This window comes from Heterocephalus glaber, unplaced genomic scaffold (genome assembly GCF_053883595.1).
Source record: "Heterocephalus glaber isolate CG9 unplaced genomic scaffold, H.glaber_assembly_v1.0 deba00001523, whole genome shotgun sequence".
Lineage (NCBI taxonomy): Eukaryota > Metazoa > Chordata > Mammalia > Rodentia > Bathyergidae > Heterocephalus > Heterocephalus glaber.
The window spans coordinates 10,129,550-10,149,560 of record NW_028258327.1 but is presented as its reverse complement, the minus strand read 5'-3'; the positions used below and the strand labels follow the sequence as shown (position 1 = coordinate 10,149,560).

The window sequence follows — 20,011 nt, the reverse complement described above, 5'->3', positions numbered from 1 at the left end:
ATCTTTGATAAAGGGATCAAAACATATGCTGGACACTGAAGGAAAGATGGCTTCTCTAGCAAATGGTGCTGGGAAAACTGGCTATAATCATGTACAAGATTGAAGGTAGACTCGTATCACCACGCACTAAAATGAAATAAAATTACATCAAAGATCTAAATATTGAAACAGAAACACAACTTGCTAGAGGATAAAGTAGGTAAAACTCTTGAAGTCATAGGCATAGGCAAGAACTTTCTGAACAGAACACCAATTGCATAAGAAATAACAGTTAAGAAAGAAGAAATGGGGTTACATAAAATTAAAAAGCTTCTGCACAGCAATGGGACCAACCAACAGAGTGAAGAGACAATCTACAGAATAGGCAAAAATTTTTGCCAGCTACATCTTGGAGAGAGGGCTAATACCTAGAATATATAAGGAACTCAAATTAGACCTCCCAAAATAAAAGCCTAATCAAAAAATTGGCAACTGAAATTAATAAGACACTTCTCTGAATAAGTTTCAAATGGGCAATAATACATGACAAAAAGTTCAACATGGCTGGCCATTAGAGAAATGGAAATTAAAACAACACTGAGAGTGGGCCGGGGATTTAGCTCAGTGGTTCTGCCGCCTGCCTCACATGTGCAAGGACCTGAGTTCTATCCCTGGTACCAAAAAACCAAAACCAAAACCAAAAACAACAACACTGAGATTTCATTTTGCTCCAGAAAGAATGGCAATCATCAAGAAGTCAAATAATAGTAAATGCTGGCAAGAGTGCAGTGAAAAAACAAACCTTTCTCCATTGGTGGTGGGAATGTAAATGAGTACAACCATTACAAAATCAGTATAGATTCCTTAAAAAATTAAAAATTAAAATTCCATTCAATCTAGCTATTTCCCTACTAGATATCTTCCAAAAAGAGTTAAAGACATCATACATATATGTACTTCTTAAGATAAATTTAAACAATATGTACTGCAAACTACTAAAAATGGAAAAAAATGCATATGCCTTAGGAATTAATCTACAGTTATACTTCCACAACTACAAAGAGATGCTTAGGTAAAAATAGCAAATGAAAATGTGTTTCAGTAACTTCAAACAATAATAAAATTTCTATTACTGATTTTAAAAAGTTTAGTAAAAAATAAAAAAATAAAAAATAAAAAAAATAAAAAGAAATAAAAAAGTTTAGTACATCTATAGGATGGAATGCTAAGTACTCATTAAAAGAATTAGGCAGGTCTCCATGTACTAATATAAAATGTTGCCCAGGAAATATGAAGCAAAAGAAGGAGTTTCTAGAAGAAAGATCATCTGTTTTTTGTTTCAAACATATAAATTAAGAAAAAATAGAAGGCTTTTAAAAAATTATTTTACTTCTATGGTGTACAATTACAGCAATGTTTTTCAACCTTAGCACTGGTAAATGATAGATAATTCTTTGTTATGGGAGTGGTCCTGAGCATTGTAGGGCAGCAGCATTCCTGTCCTCTACCAACTAGATGCCAGTGGCATACCTCTACTTGTGACAACTAAAAATATCTCCAGACAATGCCAAATGTCCCCTAGGGACAAATTCATCTCCAATTGAGAACTACTGAACTAGAGAATAAAAAGTGAAGATGGGTGAAGAAATTTTGTCATCTTATACCTCTTTTTATTCAACTATTTTTACTATGACAATATAGTACACGCAGAATGTAAACATAATTTTAATACAAATAAAAGACTGCCGGGGATACTTAACTAAAAAATTAAAAGTGTTGATAGGATATAAATCTTTGTTTAAAAAAACTATCTAAGAAGACATACAATTTCTAAGAAGGATTCAAAGGGACTTATCCATCTTCCACGAAAAGGTAGAAAAGTAAGTGGATTCTACCACTTTGTTTCCATGACTTCTTCTCAAGGTGTCCATACTTTTCCTTTCTTTCTTACACATATGCACCTAAATCATTTGGAGACTGTAGTTCCTTGTCATCAGAAATATTCTGATGAGCTCCCTCTGCTTTCTTGTTTTGTATAGTAGACAGGTATATTTAGAGAAACCAAAATTGGGGGAAAAATGTAAAAATTTCTAATTTTCTAAAAAAAAAAAAAAGAACAAATAACATAAAGCTAGCATCAGGATAAAATATAAAATATGCTAATAAATTCTGTTAGACTAAATACATAGCTCATGCAGAGGATCCAGATTTGGTTACTTATGAAACCGGCTAGTAATTTACTTATCCATCTCATCTGTCCACCATCCAAAAATACTAATTCTTGCTTTAATACTCTTATAATGGAGAACAAGAAGGAAAATGACTGATCGAAAACTCTCGCTAAGCCTTTATAACTTAAACTGATAAGAGCAGATAAATGTAAAAACTACATTAAACTCTGTAAGTAGTAAAAATGTAAATGATTCTGGTAACAAACAAATAAATTTGATAATAAATAAATTTCAAAAATTTGAAAATTTTGCCAAGCTAAGTATCTCAGAGAAACAGATGCTACTTTTGTAATACTGTATTAGGAAGAGGAAAGTAGTCTCTTTATTTACATGAGGCATGATTTCAAGTAAAATCATATTGCTACTTACAACTTGAATGCAACTTTTTAGCCACAGTGACTAATAACATTGAGCAGTAATGTCTAATTTATTAACAATACACACTTTAAAGGTAAAACTGTCATGTGAAAAAAGCCTAAGGGCAATAAATATCAAAACTATTATTCTTATCAAGTTTGAGTCTAAACATATCTGTATATTTAATGTAGCTGCATAATTCAAATAATCTGAAAACAGTACTTTATGTAGTGATTAGCATCAGAATACTCCTATGCTAATTTTAGAATAAACTGATTTAGCAGGGAGTATTTAATACAATTAATGCTATAAATTTACAGCAAAAATTTAAAGAATCTTAAAAACGGTACAATGTAGCCAAAACTACCTTATGGTCACAAAACTGCATATGCTTCAATAAAATCCATCTCAGATTTGGACTCACAATTTTGCTTAAAAAAAATTCATTATATACCTCTTGGTAATTATAATCTTTCTTAAGAGAGGGGAAGAAAAGACTAACATACATGGCTTTTGGACTCTACCAGATATGCAGCTCTGGAATTGCATCAGAGAAGGTCAGATTTTAGTTTTGCTGCTTGTCTCTGGACATAAGCTTTCTTTTGAATAACAACTGCTTGAAAGAGCTGTTTCAAAACTAATGATTTACGTCAGCTGAGCAGAAAGACAAACTCGTCTTTTTATATTTTGATTTTGTAAGTATATCAAAGGAGAACTTCAACATAAAATCAACAGGGTGATGATATAAATCAGTCAATTAGTACATTGCTGGAAAACATACCTGATTCTGGCCAAAACAGCTTGTAGAAAGCTCAACACTGCCCTAAGTTCAGATTCTCGACAGGCTGGAAGAAGCATACTAAATCCATCATTAAGCAGTTTTTCATGGGAAGGATACAAGCAGTAGCTGGTCTCAAACACTTCTTGAACACCATCAATATAGATGGAGAGAAGTGTCCAAAGAGTATGTCTCTGTACCATTTCTTCTTTCTTAGATACCAAGAATTCCTTTGCTTTCTCTTGGAACTCATAGGAAAATTTCTCAGCCAAAACGCCAATGTCCAGATTTTTCTGGGCATACATCAAGAGAAATGCCATCTGACCTTTCCAAATGAGGGCTCTCTGAGATGTTATAAAAGCAGGCTTGAGAAAATTCAGAAGGTTTAAAACATGACTTGCCACATCTTCTGCCTCTGCAACAGCTGTTAGCAGCAGAAAAAGACTGAAAAAGTTCTGCAGTCCAACTTCAGTTAGTTCTTCCATTCTTTTTTGATGGAATTTAGAATATATCCTGTAAGACAAAAAAATTCCACTTCAATAAAATGTTATTCACAAAAATCCATCCTTTAAAATAAGTCTTCCTTTATTACCTTTAACTCATTATTATCAGGTTTTAGCTAATTTTTATTTTGATGTTGACATGTCACTTTTTCTACTTAGAAAACAAATTCATAAAATAGGCTACCTTCAAATGTCTCAGGAACACAGCATATCATTATAAGTGAACCAAAGGAGCCAGTAGACTTCCTTGAAGGACAGCAAAAATGTTTATCATAGAGTACATGGTATTTTCTTGTCACTGGAATATTGATTACCTTTCTTTTATTTTTATTATCAAGTAAGAATGAATGTGTTATAGGTTAGATTTTTAAATGTTCGCCAAAAGTCCTCATGACTTGGTCAACAGCATGGTGCTATTAAGAGGTAGGTGGTGAAACCTTCAAGAGGTGAGGTCTGGCGGGAGGTCTTTAGGTTACTGGTTGTGTATGCTTAAACGGGATTGAAGAACCCAGACCCCTGCACATTGTTTTTGTCTCTCTTGGCATGGGATGAGTGGTTTGGCTCTGACATACACTTCTGATATGATATCTTGCCTTATCTCAAGCAATTGGGCCAACAGATACTGGACTGAAACCCATAAAATTGTGAGTCAAACTTTTCTTTTTTATCTGTTGATTATCTCAGGTATTTGTCATAGTAACAGAAAACTGATTAACAGATTTGGTAATCCTTTAGGTACAATTTGATGTGCTTTTACAGAAATCTTAAATGAGTAATATTAATGATCTTCCTTAAATCCCTTCTCCCTTCATCCCTTTGAAACACCTGCTCTTGTTTTACTTATACCCTAAGACAATTCAAATCACTAAAGAAATCCTTTCTCCTAACCTGCAAAGAAAAGTTGTTAGTGTTCAAATGTCCAAAAACTATCCATTAAAAAAAGATTCACTACTACTTAAAACAACCAATTCTTTCATCAGTAAAGGGCTTTTGGAAACAATTCATCTTAAAGTCCTACTTATTGTTAAGTTTTATAAAGTTTATAACTGGTTTATCCAGGGCAGATTCATTCAGAAAGAACTAGAAGAGAGCTGATTTTCTATCATCCCCACTACAGTGCTTAAGATAGCATTTACCTAATAAATAGACTTGCTACTAAATGAATTCCAATGATTTATTTTCAATAAAATTCTGGTTATTATGTCTTCCATAAAATATTAAAAACCAAACATGCAAACAGAACAACAATGACAAGATGACTGGGGATTTAGTCAAGCAGTGGAGTATCGTGCTCAGCTTCACAATAAAACTGTTTGAAACACATTATTATTGAAGGCTTAATAAAGAAGCTACCCTTTTAAAGTATGTTCTAAATAAAAAGTATATTCTATCACCATAACCTTATTCACAGTGGGACTAAAATAGAAACATGATTCTTAAGTCCCTGCCTAAATGGGGAAAAAAATAAGAACCAAGATATATTATGTAAAAGTACAAATTCCCAATGATGAGTGTCATCATATTGCATACCTAAAATGTACCAATAAACTTAACGAATAAAAAAAAAACAAGTCCCTGCCTAGAATAAGAAGTATCCCGCTGAGAGGTCCCAACAAATAAGATGAATAAGTGGTAGATGATGGTGTACTGCATAAAGAGTGCTGAAAAAAGCAACAGTAGGAAAGGAAGTAGAAGCAGGAGAATATTAAAAACTCTATTATTTTACCACACTAGAAATGAAAAGTGAGCACACTCCCCAGATAAAAACATCAAGGTTATCTGGCCTTAACTACACTCTGGTCAGTTCTCATTCAAGGTACCAGTGCTTGCTAACTGCTGGTCTTAACACAAAAAGCTATTATTTGCCAATGTATGATACAGAGATTTTTAATTTCCATCACTTTAAAAAAATATTATGCAATGGAATTACAAATAATTTTGGAAAAAACCCTAATCCTTTTCTAATAGTCCTCTATTCAATATATAAAAAACCAATCTAGGCATTGTACTGCTGAACTGTAATCTCAGCACTCTTGGAGGCTGAGGCAAGATAGCAAGCTCGAGTCCAGCTTAGGCAACTTAGCAACTTAATGAAATCCCGTCTCAAAATAAAAATTTAAAAAGGGCTGAGGATGTAGCTTAGTGCCCAGCACTGGAAAAAAAAAAAAATTTCATTCTTCAATAATGATGAAATGACTTAGAAACTAAAACCCTCTCCTACCTCTATATTTTACTACCCTGCATGAAGGAATATATTTTAAATGTATAAAAAGACTAACTACAAGTAAACATTAATAGTCCAAATAGTAATATTTCTCAAACATATCAGTGAACATTCATGACAAAAAAGATAATTCACACACCTTCCTTTGACTTGTTTCCAAGGATGAGGACCACTGTTCTTCGTGGCTTTCTTAACAATCTTTGTCAAAATGCAAAGAAAAATGGTATAACTACTGTAGGATTTAGACAGCTCATGATCCTGTTTATCACACCAGCAACTCTTCACCATTTCAAGCATAGACAAAGGAGACTTGATATTAACAAGGCCTTTCAAAGGAAGCCAGGAAACAGTGAAGGAACTATTCTAAAAGTAAAAAAGATGGACAATCAATATTAGTTTCTTAGTAAATAAAGTGGAAGGCTGTAAATCTCAGTTAACTTATTAAAAGAATGAATAATCTTAATAATAAAAATTATATTACTACATTACCATTATAATATATCTCCCAAAATATAAGCACACAGCACATGAAGGTATGTTCAAAATTTGGGTTGTACCCATGATGTGTTTTTCACAGTTGATTTGTCAAAATTAGGACACAAACAAGGCCCACACAGCATTTGGGTGATATATTTCTTAAAGATCTTCTATTTTGTTAGTTTCCCAGTATTTTCTAACACCATTATTTTTTTTTTTAAATCAGATTGTTTGTTGCATAGCATTTCCCACTCAAGGCCCATCATTCAGAACTATTAACATGATAGGAATAGACTATGCTTTTCCATAGCTCCATGCATTTGTCCATACTGTTCCTTTAGCCTGCATGCTCTTTTTTCTTCTGTAACTGGAAAATCCCCCTCATCAAGGTCAAGTTAAAATATTATGACCCATATGAAGTCTTCCACAAGACTCCAACAATCCATACATGGGGTTAGATATGCCTCCTCCTGGCATTGCATGATATATTAACTTTTCCTCCACAATATATGTGCATATGCCTACTGGCTTATAATCTACTCAGGTGCCAAGATGGTATCATACACAGGCACCAGTCAGTACCTATTCAAGGTGTCTTAAGGAATCAATAGTTATTAGAAAACATTATGAACAAGGATTAAAAAGAACTTACTGCTACAATTTTGGCTACTTTGTTTATACTTACTCTCAAGAGAAAAAAAGATACCAAATGTCAGTTCACTCCAGTCTACCTTCAACAAAAATTAGCTTGCCAAGAAAAATTCAGAGGTACTAATAATTAAGTCATAAAAATATCCTGCATATCATGTACAAATTCTTCAAATTTCTGAAGTAAATTCATATTCTATTTACTTACCAGGTTTTTACTGTAATATTCCCATAGAATGTTGACAACTGTAATGTTTGGCTCCCAGAACTCACAAAGTGTCAAACAACAGTGAAGATACATTCGTAATTGTTCTTCTAGTGCACCATCCTAAAAAATACACTGAAATTATGAAGGAATAAATAGGCCCTGGCAACATGAATGTTATCGTTTTACAATGTACAACCCATGGCTAGAAAGAAAATGAATAGGTACCCTCAAATTGTAGCCATTCTTAGAAGGCCTAAATCAACCTAAAGAATATTTCTAAAAATTAATTTTATAGGTATTAACATATTTTTATAATAGAAACTACATAACCCTATCACTTTTTTTGGTTTTGTTTTTGGTACCGGGGATTGAACTCGGGTCCTTGCGCTTGCAAGGCAGGTGGTGTAACCACTGAGCTAAATCCCCGGCACAACCCTATGACTTTTAATCCAATTACTTACTAAATATAGGTATTTCATAGTTGAATGGTTTAGGAACCCAGAGAACAGAAAAGAAATCCAAATCAAAGTGGCAAAATGATCTAATAATTAAGATGTATAAAATTCAGCAGGTTTAGTCATAATTAGATATTTGATCCAATTCTTTTATAGGACAAGAGTTGTTCTTTTAAAAACCAGAGGCTTCGTTTTCTCATATTTTTTCTTTTCCCTTTTCTTTCTCCTACCCTTCCCACTTCCCCTACTCCTTTAGACATTTTCTTCCTATTTCACAGTATCTTTTGCCATTTGAACCTTATTTACACTTTTAGTTTTCCACACCAGAGAAACTATTCAGTATTTACACGTGTGTCCTATTTTTTTCATTTAAAGAGTATGGCCTCAATGTGCACCCATTTAGCTATAAATGGAAACAAAGTCTTTGTAAATAGGGAAGGGTGGAGGGGGTGAGGGAGGGCAGGGAAATGGGGAAAAAATAAGAACCAAGATGCATCATGTTAAGGTACAAGATCCAAACGATGAATGTAACTGTATTATATACTTAAAATGTTCCAATAAACTTAATGAAAAAACAAAACAAAACAAAACCCAGAGGCTTGCTGGGGGTTTAGCTCAGTGGTGCCGCTGCCTGCCAAAAACAGAAACAAAAACAAAACCCCCCCCAAAAACCAGAGGCTTGGCAAAGAACATATATTTTAACCCCTTAAGAGGGGTAAAAGGATAAGGAAGTAGAAAAAAGTACATCCTTCAATCTTTTATGATAACCATATTTATCTTTCAAAAATGACACATCCCAGAATTTCATTCACTCAATTACTATATTTAAAGCTTATTATATACTAGCACTGTTCTAAAGTTCTAAGTGTACAGCAATGAGTGAATCACAGTATATGCATTAGTAGAGCTTACCTGTTGGGGAGGAAAGGAGAAATGGATACTCAAATAAACAAGGAGAATTAAAATCGTTATTATGCTGAGAAAAACAAAACAAAGCAAAGTGATGTGGCAGAGTCAATAGTAAAGACAGCCATCATAATTTGATCATGTGTGATGAATGAAAAGGCTTTTGTGAAGGAAGGAATTTGAGCTAAATGTCAATGAGAATTAGCCAAACATGTAAACATGTCAGAAAAACATTCAAGGCACAGAAAAAAAGTGAGAAGTTTCTGAATTAGCAGTAAGGTATTACAAGACCAAGTCATAGACAGGCAGGAACTATTTCTCATTTGAGGCTTTACTGGTCTTGGTAAGAAGTTTCCATTTTATTTTAAATATGTCACAAAGTGCCTGGAAGACTATAAGCAAAGAAGAGATATTATCTGATTGTTTTAAAAATATTGCTCTGGGAAATGAGTATGTTTCAAAAATACTGCTCTAGGATATGAATAGAGGAGATAAGAACAGAAGCAAGGAAACCAAAAAGAAGGCAATTCTGTGGAACTGTATGACCAAGATAAGTAGACAGCTTTAGAGATATGTTTGGAAAAAGAGGCAATAGTATTTGTTAATGAATTACATTAAGGTACAAAGAAAAGATATTAATAGAGAAAACTTCTAAGTTTTGGTTTAAGAGTATGGGTTGATTGTACTATTTCCTGAAATAGCAAATAGTAGAGGAGAACATGGGGAGAATACACAGGGCATCCAAGTGTAGCTGATAAGCAGACAATTTGACATATGGGTCTGCAGCTCAGGGGAAAAATGAGAGTTGTTGGGCCAGGGATTTAGCTCAGTGGTTCTGCCACCTGCCATGCAAGCTCAACGTCCTGAGTTCAGTCCCTGGTACCAAAAAAAAAGAGTTGTTAACATAAGTCTTGATGTTAATGGCATATTAATTACTTCTAGAGCTAAGACACTAGATAAGACTATTCAAGTAAAGAATAGAGATGAAAAATGGGAAAAGGATCCAGAAGTGAGACTGATTTTCTTCCATTTAGATATTGAGCAAATGTAGAAGTCTATAAGCAAAAGGAAGTAGCCAATTAAGTAGGAATAAAGCTAGTCATCCTATAAGCAAAGAGTAATATTTCAGAGAGAAACAGCAATAAACAGAGTTGAATGCTAACAAGTTAAAAAGAGAAGAAATAAGAATTTTTAGATTTAATAATTAAGAAAATTATTAATGGCTATGACAAAAACAATCTGGGGAATGATTAAGACAAGTACAAATATGCAAGGTTGAGGAATAATACGAAGTAAGGAAGTAAACCTATTTAAATGAACATGTGTTAACAAAGTTCTTGAACAGGTAAGAAGAGGGAAAATCCAGTGCACAGGAAAAGAATTAGTTCCTGATAGAAAAAATAACCCTTCCAATACAAATGAAAAGCAGTCTGAGAAGCTGAATACAAAGTAGATAGGTTGGGAGATTTGAATGAGAGAAGAATTCCCACCTGACTGTTATATCTTCTCAATAATTATGAGGCTACATGCTGAACTGAGTGTATTAGAGCAGGTCATGAATTGTGCGTTAAGGAGAAGTTCTAAAATAAGTCATCATGGAGAGTAAAAAACTAATATTCTAAAACTGATTGCTACTTGAGATTTATGATCAAAAATTTAAAGCGAGACAAGCAGTAAGAATGATTTTTTTATTTCTTCTAGCAATATTTAGCTGTGGGGAGGTAGGGAAGGAACAGGCCTTTGCAGGTCTAAAACAGGTTACAAGTTAAGGAATGAAAGGTATTTGTGGAGTGATGGATTGTGTAATGTACACTGTTTAAGGCGTAAAGTTAGGGCATGGAAGATGACAGCAAAATGAAAAAGTCAATGACGACAGACAGAATGCAAAAAAAAATGAAAAATTATGGAAAGACAGGTGAGGTAAGTAAAAGAAAACCTAACTAGAAGTAAGAATATTAAGAAACTGAGAGGTCAGGTAGATTATACACAATAATATTGGGGTTACTAACAAAAGTAGTATATAGGTTTAGAAGAAAACAGTGATCAAGGTACTAAACCTTTAAGTGAGTTGCTCAACCATGGGTAAAGGACAGCAATGAGCAGAATGTTTTAGATAAGGTCTTCACTCTCTTAATCATTTATCCTTTAAAATATATTCCAAACCGCAGGTCCTCTAGGAAACTTTCTAACTCCCACACCTGATCACCTTCTTTCTGGTCCTACAGTATGTACACTACCAATATCTATACTGTAACACGCATTCTGCTAAACTTAATGTTTGTCTGCTTTCAAGTGTTTATGAACTGAGGGCTAAGACAATGTCCCCAGAGGATAGCATAGTGCCTGGTTCACCAAAGTGTCTCCATAAATATTTCATAAATGAAACTGAGATCAGGTTCTGGTGCCTTTTCTCACGGAGTACCTGTATGGCTTCAGGAAAGATGTTACCTTCTCTAACAGTCAAAATCATTTAGTCAAAGAAGACAACGTTCTGTCTACCACAACCATGTGATTTTATAATGAAAATATAAATCTATATCTAGGCTCATTAAATTCCATGGCACACTACTGAATTCAATGATGGCAAACTAATTTTACTGTATCTACAAGGTAAAAAAGTAGATTATCAAAATTCATTTTCAAGGGTTTTATTTGAGATCTGAAATTCATTTTATTATGTAAAATATACAAAAGTAAAAACATATTAAGCCATAAAAGGAACCCAACGCAGGAGAAGCAGGAGTTTGAGCTAGCGTGGGCAACTTAATAAATCAGCAAGACTCTGCCTCAAAAAACAAAACAAAACAAAAAAAAGTGTTTTTTTTTTTAAAGGGCTGAGGATATAGTTCAGTTCAAAAGCAGTGGATCACTCTCACTACCACAATCAATCAGTCACTCAATCAATAACATGAAAGCAACTGAAGATTGAGGAACATGGATAACCTCTTCTTAGGTACCATATGTTGTTTTACATGTGTTAATTCATGTATGTATCATACCATCCCAGTATTTATCTTTAAATGAAGGCTGGGGTTCAGAATTTATATATAGCTTATCCAAGCCTGTTTGGTCAGAAGCTAGGACTTGTGACTGGAAAATCTGTTACATACACTGTTCTATGCCAAAAGCAGGTGAAAAAGAAATGAATATTTAGTGGATACCACAAGTGTCCAGATCTGGATTTGAATTTGCGGTCCATGCTCATTCTTTGCAGTATACCCAATCAAAAAGAAATTAAACATGGCATTCTAAATTTTCTTTTCTCTTTCTTTTTTTTTTTTTAGGTGAAGGAATGGGAATAAATTCTCCTTACTTTGCTTTTAATGTTTGCAGATTAAAATGAAAAGAAATGGCTTTAAAATACTATTCTCCACAGTTCTGGTAGGTTAAATAATCAGTTGAGTGGTTTTCTTTGACCTACAGTCTATTATAGATACCATGCATTATATATTCTACATTTTCATGTTCTTTATATTCAATCAGTGCTTTGCTTTGAACCATCTTCATAACTTTAAAAAATTTTTTTACAGCTGGGCATGGTTACACACATCATTGATCCGAGCACTCTGGAAGTTTGAGCCCAACCTGGGCAACTTTTAGAGACCTTGTCTTGAAAGAATAAAAGGATATGAATGTAGCTCACTATGAAAAACCAGGGTTCAATCCCCAGGACTGAAAAACAAAACAAACAAAAGTTCAAGAAAACACACACATACACACACACACACACACACACTCTTTAAAAGGTGTATTTGTGCATCATGCATCAATCAAATTAGAGAAATAACTAGCCCATCTTTCAAGTCTAGATAGCTTAAGCAAGAATACACAATAGTCAGGAATATGGGAGGCAGCAGACATTAACTTATATTCATAATTAAAAAAAAGAGCTAAAATACAGTGGGAAAGAATATCTGGAAACACTGGTTTATACTAATTTACCTTATATTTTCCCATTGCATACCTTTCAGAGAGGGAAACAACAACATTGCAATGGTTTATATCTAGATGTCCCCCAAAGCCCCATGTGCTCAGAGGTGGAGTTTTTGGGAGGTGATAGGATCATGGAAGTATGATCCACTGATCAGTTTATAGCTGACTTGCCTATAGGAGGAAGGTCACTGAGGGTGAGGCCTGGAAGGGTTTATTTCCTCTCCATTCACCCCCTTGACTCTCTGCATCCTGCTGCCTGCTTCTCCTCTGTCACACTGCTGTGCCTTGAAGCCACTTGACTATAGACTGAAACTTATAAACTGTGAGCTAAAATAAACCTTTCTTCCTTTTAGCTGTAGGTGTTGGGTACTATGTCTCAGTGACAAAAAAGTAACTAAAAACATCATTACATAAAAAAAGATGCTTCCTAGAAATACAAACAAAACAGATCTAGAAACCAAAATATATGATTAGTCAAATACATTAACAGCAGTGTGTTAAACAGAAATAATAAAAAAGCATTGAACTTTATAGGAGTCTTACTAAAACTTTTTTCTTTATTATTTCTGTTTTAAGAAGGTGATGTGACAGACCTCAAATCCGGAAAAGGAAGGGGCAATCTGCACTTTCTTCCTGCCTCCCAGCTCTTGGCATAAGAAAAGTAGATTGAATCTACACAGACACAGTGAAAGCAAGTGATTCCAAAGGTCTTCAGGGAGAAACATACCAGTGCATTACAACAGATGCTATATGACTCCAACCTAAGTGACTGCTCTGTCCCCTGGAGGCAGTGCTTAGTCAGTTGCCAGTTTAGGGTGGGAGCAACTGAAGCTGAGGCTCACAGCAGCCATGGTTGGCTTCTCTTAGGGTTCCCAGTGTTAAACTCCCATAGTGACTGGGTGAGGGAAACCACGGGAGAAGTCCAAGGTCAGGGAGCCATAGTCAGGCCAGCAAAGAGACATCCAGAGTCTTATAAACTAATGATTCAGGCCCAACCCCATGACCAGAGGCCAGAATCAGCTTGCACTTCTGTGGACCTGAAAGTACCAGAACCAGCCCATCCACCCTAATCCTACTGAAAGCTCACTGGGATTACCCAGCACAGATCTGGGCTCTGAATGCCTCCTTTGTCTATCAGCAAGAGCAGAGTTACACCCTGAACTGCACACTACCACAAAACTGTAGACCCCAGAAGATAACCACAGGCTTGAAATCTCAGAGAAATTTATTTTTTTTAGTTTTTCTTCACTTTTGCAGTTTTTAAAAATTTTTTGTTTTTCTGTGAGTGTGAACATTTCGTTTTTTTATTTTGTTTTATTCTTGTGGTTTTTTTTTTCCTTCCTCTCCTTGTCTTCTTCACCAGTTTCCTGAGGCTTAAGTAATCTTCCTTTGTCCTTCAGCCTTGCTTCTAATCTGTTTCTCTTCTTTTATTTCTCTATTTTTTCTCCTTATCCCTTTTAAATTTTCTCCCTTGGGGGTAAAATCCTCTACTGAGGGGGTACTTACTGTATATCATCTTTTGATTTGTCTTAGTTTTTTTATATAACTATAAATCTTATACTTATCTTAAAAGTTGCAAATTAATAGTTATCACAGTTTGTCATTTTCCAGTCTGCGCTAGATGCTATTGTTATTACTAATTGTACTACTTCAGCCAAGGTGACACAGTTGTGATCAACTGATCTTCCTTGTATGCCAATATCTAGATTGTCTGGATGCCATAAACAATACTGTAGTCCAGTACCAAAGAACTGGGTGCTATGCCAAACAGGTAGCAATATTTCATCTTAATAGAAGAGGCACAAACCTGGGAAAGGCTCAAAACCCCAAAGCCAGCTATGCCTAGAAGACATTGCCAAAGAGTAAGCATTTTCTAAGAGGTCTTGATATGAGTAATAAAGCTACCTACCAGACTCAATCCTGAAAACAAATACAAACAAACACACCACACACACACACAAACACACACGAAATAGAAAATGAGAAAACACACAAGCAAGATGCAACCCATAACCACCAACTCACCCACAGCAAATCAAAGGGACACTGAGGTAATACAAATCAAAAGCCACCCAGATGAACTTTATCAAATTGGTTAAAGTGGAAGTAGCAAAACATCTCCTGACAAACCAAAACAGAGATACTTAAAAAGATGATGACCATAATGAAGGAAACAGCGAATCTAGAGTAGATATAAATGTAAAAAAAAAAAAAAGGAGCTTAGGAAAGACATGGAAACCATGAATTTCCAACATGAAAATGAACTAGATTCTATAAAACAGACTGAAATAGAAATCCAGGTAATTAAAAATTCTACTGAAAGTATATGCAGCACAGGCAACCAATGTGAAGACAGAATATCAGATCTAGAAGTAGGGTTGTCGCTGGTGCTCAACAATTGAACAACTTCTTCTTATTATTATTTTTTTGGTACGGGGATGGAACTGGGGTCCTTGCACTTGCGCAGCAGGCGGCGAAACCACTAAGCTAAATCCCCGGCCCTGAACAACCTCTTAAAAATAGCAAGGGACCAGAAAAAAAATCAATCCAAGAGCTGCCAGATGACGCAAAGAAAACTAATACAAGATTAATTGGAATCAATGAAGAATCAGAAGACAGTACAAAGGGCATAAAAATCCAGTTTATAGAATAGCAGGAAACTTTCTAAGCATCGAAAAAGAACCTGAAATACAGACAAGCGCAGCATATAGAACTAAACAGTAGTGCTCAGAAAAAAAAAAATTACAGCAAGGCATATAATAGTCAAGATTCCAGAAATTCAACACAAGAATGAAATACTAAAGCTATTAGAGAAAATAAACAAATCACCTATAAAACCCAGCAGACTTCTCAACACAAACCCTTAGGTCAAGGAGATCTGGGAGAGAAGTATTTCAAGTCCTAAAAAAATACAACCTCTAACCCAGGTTGATGTACCCCACAAAATTATCTTTCGAAATTGACAGAGAAATAAGATACTTCCAAGATTAAGAACATCTGAAGAAATTCATGACCATCAAACCAACATTCCAAAAAGTTCTGAAGGACATTCTAAAAAAAGACAACACAGATAACAATTCCACAGAATTTCTGTGAATTCCAACAATTCACAAAAAAGAATCATAATAGAATGAATCCACTAAGCAAAGCAAGCAATTAAACAGAAGGGAAAGAATGAGAAGCAACAATGGGAAAATAATATGACAAGGATAAGTCAATACATATCAGTAAAAAACCATCATGTGAATGGTCTCAATACACCAATGAAAATAAACAGATGGACAGAATGGACAAAGAAACAAGATCTAACAATACACTGCAATAAGAAATACATTTACCTAAAAAAGAAATTCAAAGATTGAAAGCCAAAGAACGGAAAACAGTATTCCATGCAATAGGAACGCAGAAAAGATCACGGGTAGCTATTCTATTTGCAGATAAAGTGGATTTCAAGCCAAGACTGATCAGAAGAGACAAAGAAGGTCACTACATATTTGTTAAGACAACAAGCCAAAAGGAAGAGATATCATAAATATATATGCACCAAATACTGGTGTACCCGACTACATAAAACAACAGTAATGGATATGAAAAATCAGATAAGCACTAATACAGTTATAATGGGGGAACTCAATACCTCACTGTCCCAAATAGACAAACTAGACAAAAAAAAAATCAACAAAGAAATATCAGAGCTGAACCAAACCTCTGAACAAATGATCTCAGGAGATATCTAGTGTTCCACACAACAGAATATATATTTTCCTCAGCAACACAGAGGACTTTCTCCAAAACACACCAAATACTAGCTCACTGAACATGCTTAAGTAATTGCAAAGGAACTGAAAATATCCCACACATATTATATTATAGTGCAATGAAATTGGTAAACAATGGCAAAAGAAAACCCCAAGATTACATAGACACATAGAAATTAAATAACAACCTCCTGAACAATCAATGGGTCACAGATGAAATTAAAGAAGAAATTACAGTTTCTAAAATTAAAAGATAATGCCAATACAACATACCAGAATTTCTGAGATGCAATGAGAGCAGCCCTATGGGGGAAATTTATAGTGGTGAATGCCCACATCAGAAAAACAGAGGGAGCTCAAATAAATAATCTTATGTCGAACCTCCAACTTCTAGAAAAAGAAGAGCAAGTTAAACCCAAAGCACCTACAAGGGAGGAAATTATAAAGATCAGAACAGAAATTAATGCAACTGAGACTAAGAAAATAATACAATACAAAGAATCAATGAATTGAAAAGTTAGTTCTTTGAAACATTTAAAAAAATAGACAAACTCTTAGTCAACTTTATTTTAAAAAACTAAAGAAAAGACCCAAATCCATGCAATCAGGAATGAAAAGGGCAAAATCACAATACCAGGGGCAGAATGTTTTGACTAGATGTCCTGCCAAAGCCTTATGACATCATAGGTGGGGCTTTTCACAGGTGGCTGGATCTAGAGTGTGTGATGCTGGGATCAAGGGTGTGTGATTACTAAATTAGTCCACAGATTGGTTTGGCATAGTTCTGGGTAGGATTAAGGGTGCCCCACCCTGGGTGTGAGTGCTGTGGGTAGCCTGGATAAAATGTAAGGGACAGAAAGAGGGTTAGTGTGGTCACTTGTTACTTACTGCTGTTGTTTCTTCAATACTTTGCTGTTTTCTGCCTGCCATGAACTGTTTCCCCTCTGGAATGCCCCTCTGCCATGCCAACCTGCCCTAGTCAACTTTGAACGGAAACCTCTACAAACGGTGAGCTAAATAAACCCTTCCTCCTTTAATTTGGGGTGTCAGGTATTTTGTCTCAGCAATGACAAAGGTAACTAGGACCCCAACCTTATCAAAAAAAAAAAGAAAGAAAAAAGAAAAGACCCAAATCCATGCAATTAGGAATAAAAAGGGCAAAAATCATAACAGATCTTGTAGAAATCCAGATCATCAGTACCTACTTTGAAAACTTGTACTCTAATAAGATGGAAAATTCACAAGAAAGGACAGATTCCTAGATACATGTGAATTACCAAAGCTGAATCAAGAAGATATAAAAAATTCTAAATAACTCAATATCAGTCAATGAAACTGATGAATAAGAAGATCTAATGCCACTACTCCTCAAATTATTTAATTAATTTGAAGGGGAAGCAATACTTCCAAACTCATTTCTGCAAGATAGCATTACCCTGATACCAAAACCAGAGAAGGATCCAATCAAAAAGGCCAATCTCCTTAATGAAGAGATGTAAAAATCCTCAATAAGATACTAGTAAACAGAATGCAGTAAATTATCAAAAAAAATTATATACCATGAGCAAGTAGGATTCATCCCAGGGATGTACGGATAGTTCAACATATGAAATCAATAAATGTAATACAACAAATTAACAGAACCAAAGACAAAAACCACATGATTATCTCGACAGATGTAGAAAAAACACTTGAACAAGTCCATGAGCCATTCATGACAAAAATCCTACAGAAAATTGGAATAGGCCATTATCTCAATCTTATAAAAGCCATCTATGACAAACCAATAGCCAATGTCATACTAAATGGTCAAAAACTGAAAGCTTTCACTCTAAAATCAGGGACAACACAAGGATGGTCACTATCATGACTCTTGTACAATATACTTTTGGAAACATTAGCCAGAGCAATTAGACAAGAGAAAGAAATCAAAGGAGTATGGCTAGGAAAGGAAGAAGTTACATTATCATTATTTGCTGATGACATGATAGTCTACATAGAAGACCCCAAAAACACCACCAAGACTCCTAGAATTAAAAGCCAAATACAGTAGCATAGCAGGATATAAAGTCAATACTCAAAAATCAATAGATTCCTTCCCATGAATAAATTCACTGAGAGAGAAGTTAAGGAAATAACGCTTTTTACTAAGAAAAATGAAATACTTAGGAATCAACCTAACACAGGAAGTGAAAGACCTATACATTGAAAAGTACAGTATTCTGAAAAAAGGAAATCAAAGAGCATATCAGAAAATGGAAAGAAATCCCACTGGTGGACAGGCAAAACCAATATAGTGAAAATGGCCATACATCCAAAGCTGTTATATAGATTTAATGGAATCCCAATCAAAATAGCAATAGCAAACCTCACAAAACAAAACAAAAAATTCTAAAATTCATGGGGAACCCTAAGAGATCTAAAATAACAAAAGCAATTCTGGACAACAAAGGCAAGGCAGGGGACATGACAATCCCCGATTTGAAGTTATACTACTAAGCTACTGTGAGAAAAACACTGTGGTACTAGCAAAAAACACCCCCCCCCAAAAAAAACCCCAGCCAGATATAAATGAAACAGAATAGAAAATGCAGAAACAACTTCAGGCACACTCACTGGAAGACAGCCTCTTTAATAAATGATTCTGGGAAAACTGGCTTTCCACATGCTGAAAAGTGGACCTAGACCCGTATCTCTTAGCATGCACTAAACTAAAATCAATATGGATCAAAGATCTAAATATTAAAACAGAAACAATCTCCTGCAAAAAGAACAGGTAAAACTCTTGAAGACAAAGGTGTAGGTAAAGACTATATGAACAAAACCCCAACTGCATAGGAAATAATTATGAAGAATCAACAAATAGGATCACGTCAAATCACAAAGCTTTCGCATAGCAAAAGAAACCAACACAGCAAAGAGACAATCTATAGAATGGGAAAAAAGTTTACCAGCTAGTCCTCAGACAAGCTTGACAAACATCTAGAATATAAAAGTACTCAAAATAATCAGACATTCCCCAAATTTAAAGACCCAATCCAAAAATGGGCATCTGAAATGACTAGACATATCTCAAATGAAGAAGTACAAACAACAAATAATTATATGAAAAAATGCTTGATGCCAGTAGATGATTTGAAAAATGCAAATTAGAACACTGAGATTCCAACGCACTCTAAAAAGAATGGCTCTCATCAAGAAATTAACTAATAACAAATGCTGGTGAGGCTGTGGGGGATAAAGAACCTTCTCCATTGCTGGTGGGAGTGTAGACTGGTACAACCACTATGGAAATCAGCATGCAGATTCCTCAAAACACTAAAACTGGAGGTTCCATTTGATCCAGTTATTCCCCTTCTTGGTATTTTCCCCAAAGAGTTAAAAGTATCCTACCACAGCAATATATGCACACCCATGTTTATGGCAGCACAATTTATAATAGCTAAATCTTTCACATAGCCCATATCCTCATCAACAGATGAATGGATAAGGAAAATGTGGTATTTATACACAACAGAGTACTACTTTGCCATAAAGAAGGATAAACTGGAATC

General features: G+C 34.8%; 1 protein-coding gene across 5 annotated transcripts in view; it reads right to left on the bottom strand.

The window, feature by feature from the left end:
* Mms22l (MMS22 like, DNA repair protein) overlaps positions 1–20,011 on the bottom strand; it is a 135,655-nt gene that overhangs the window by 77,640 nt on the left and 38,004 nt on the right. For all 5 annotated transcript variants that reach the window (XM_004862496.3, XM_021242701.2, XM_087187958.1 and 2 more), the window contains 3 exons: positions 7,406–7,525; positions 6,212–6,435; positions 3,349–3,858 (listed from right to left, as the gene is read on the bottom strand). In XM_004862496.3, coding sequence (XP_004862553.2) covers positions 3,349–3,858; positions 6,212–6,435; positions 7,406–7,525 — 854 coding nt within the window. The remainder of the gene's footprint in view (positions 1–3,348; positions 3,859–6,211; positions 6,436–7,405; positions 7,526–20,011) is intronic.